The sequence below is a fragment of the Lipotes vexillifer genome, unplaced genomic scaffold (genome assembly GCF_000442215.2).
Source record: "Lipotes vexillifer unplaced genomic scaffold, Lipotes_vexillifer_v1.1 scaffold676, whole genome shotgun sequence".
NCBI lineage: Eukaryota > Metazoa > Chordata > Mammalia > Artiodactyla > Lipotidae > Lipotes > Lipotes vexillifer.
Window position 1 is genome coordinate 24,507 of NW_006773959.1, and position 1,638 is coordinate 26,144.

At 45.9% G+C, this 1,638-nt stretch overlaps 1 protein-coding gene across 1 annotated transcript in view; it reads left to right on the forward strand.

The window, feature by feature from the left end:
• LOC103087869 (ferritin heavy chain-like) overlaps nt 1-1,049 on the forward strand; it is a 2,476-nt gene extending 1,427 nt beyond the window's left edge. Inside the window, exon 2 of the mRNA XM_007448626.1 lies at nt 963-1,049. Within this exon, the coding sequence (XP_007448688.1) occupies nt 963-1,049 (87 nt within the window). The remainder of the gene's footprint in view (nt 1-962) is intronic.
• Nucleotides 1,050-1,638: the final 589 nt, after the last annotated feature.

Sequence of the window (1,638 nt, forward strand, 5' to 3'; positions counted from 1 at the left end):
GGCTGGGCCCGGGAGCCTGAGCGTCCGGAGCCTGTGCTCCGCAATAGGAGAGGCCAGAACAGGGAGAGGGCCCCGCGATCCAAAAAAAAAAAAAAAAAAAAAAAAAAAAAAAAAATCCATATGTATATATACATACATATATATATATTTTTCCCCCCTTCCATTGTATCCTTTCTTCCATTAATCTAACACGGTACCAAAAAAAGCTCCAATTACCTCATGAGGAGGGCTGAAAAATATGTGCTCACTGTGAAGGTCAAATTTTTGATCCTGAATATAAAATAGAATAAAACTCCCTGAATGTTAAGCCAGTGATTCTGACTGCTTTGAGGAATGTAGGGGAGTGAGGGTGAGTTGAGGCTGGGAGACAAGTTAGGAGACATTGTAGCAGGTCCACAGAGAGAGTGGTGGCTTGAAATATAGTGGTCACTGAGGAAATGAAGAGACCTGCACACATTCCAAATGGATTTTGGACAAGGATACAAGATTTGCTTATGGGCAAGAGGTGAGGAATGGGAAATGAGGGAAAATAATCTACGTTCCAGTGTTTGGACTTGAACACCTGGGTTGAAGGTGTTGCTATAAATTCATCTGGGAACATTAGCAGCGATACAAAAAAGATGGGGGAAAGCCTGTCATGTAAGTCTGAGATGCCTATTAGATATGCAAGTGGAAATGTCTTGCACGTAGCCAGAAAACTGAATGCGAATCTCAGGTTGAAATCAAGCACTACTCTGCGGGTCATTTCTGGGGATAGGACCCCATATGCCCCCCTCCCACCTCTTGTTTGTAGAAAAGCTTAGAGCAAATTGAATCAGAGAAGCGAGAATGTGCAGAAACAAATGAAAACAGTCAACTAAGACAAAATAAGAGCTTAGCCATGAAACAAAGTCAAGGACCTTCAGTTTCTTCTCCAGGCCTTTAGATAATATCCTGAGCCATATCCCTGAGTTGTTTTGCAGATACCAAAACCCAACAAGGTAGAAAAAGTTAACTACATGCTGACCACAAGAATGTATAACCCAGACCTGCTGAAACCAGAAGGCTGATGATTGAGATCCCTGAAAACATCACCCTGTTACTTCACCATCAACCAATCAGAGACTTGAGCACAAGCTGATCATACACCCCGAGACCCTCTCCCTCACACTGTTGTTAAAAACTCTCCCCGTAAAGCAGCTGGAGAGTTCGGGTCTTTTCAGCATGAGTGGCTGGTTCTCCTTGCTTGGCCTGTAATAAACACTGTACTTTCTTTCACCAAACCAATGCCAGTAGATTGGCTTCACTGTGCTTTGGGGGAGTGGACCAGAGTTTGGCTGAGTAACAAGGTGGAATGTCAGGTTTGAAAATAAACATGAGGAGATATCATCCTTTTGATGGTGCTGGGGTCATAAGAGTGGATAAACTCACTAGCAAAAGCGTGGAGAGGGCTTCCCTGGTGGTGCAGTGGTTGAGAGTCCACCTGCCGATGCAGGGGACACGGGTTCGTGCCTCGGTCCGGGAAGATCCCACATGCCGCGGAGCGGCTGGGCCCGTGAGCCATGGCCGCTGAGCCTGTGCGTCCGGAGCCTGTGCTCCGCAAACGGGAGGAGGCCACAACAGTGAGAGGCCCGCGTACGGCAAAAAAAAAAAAAAAAA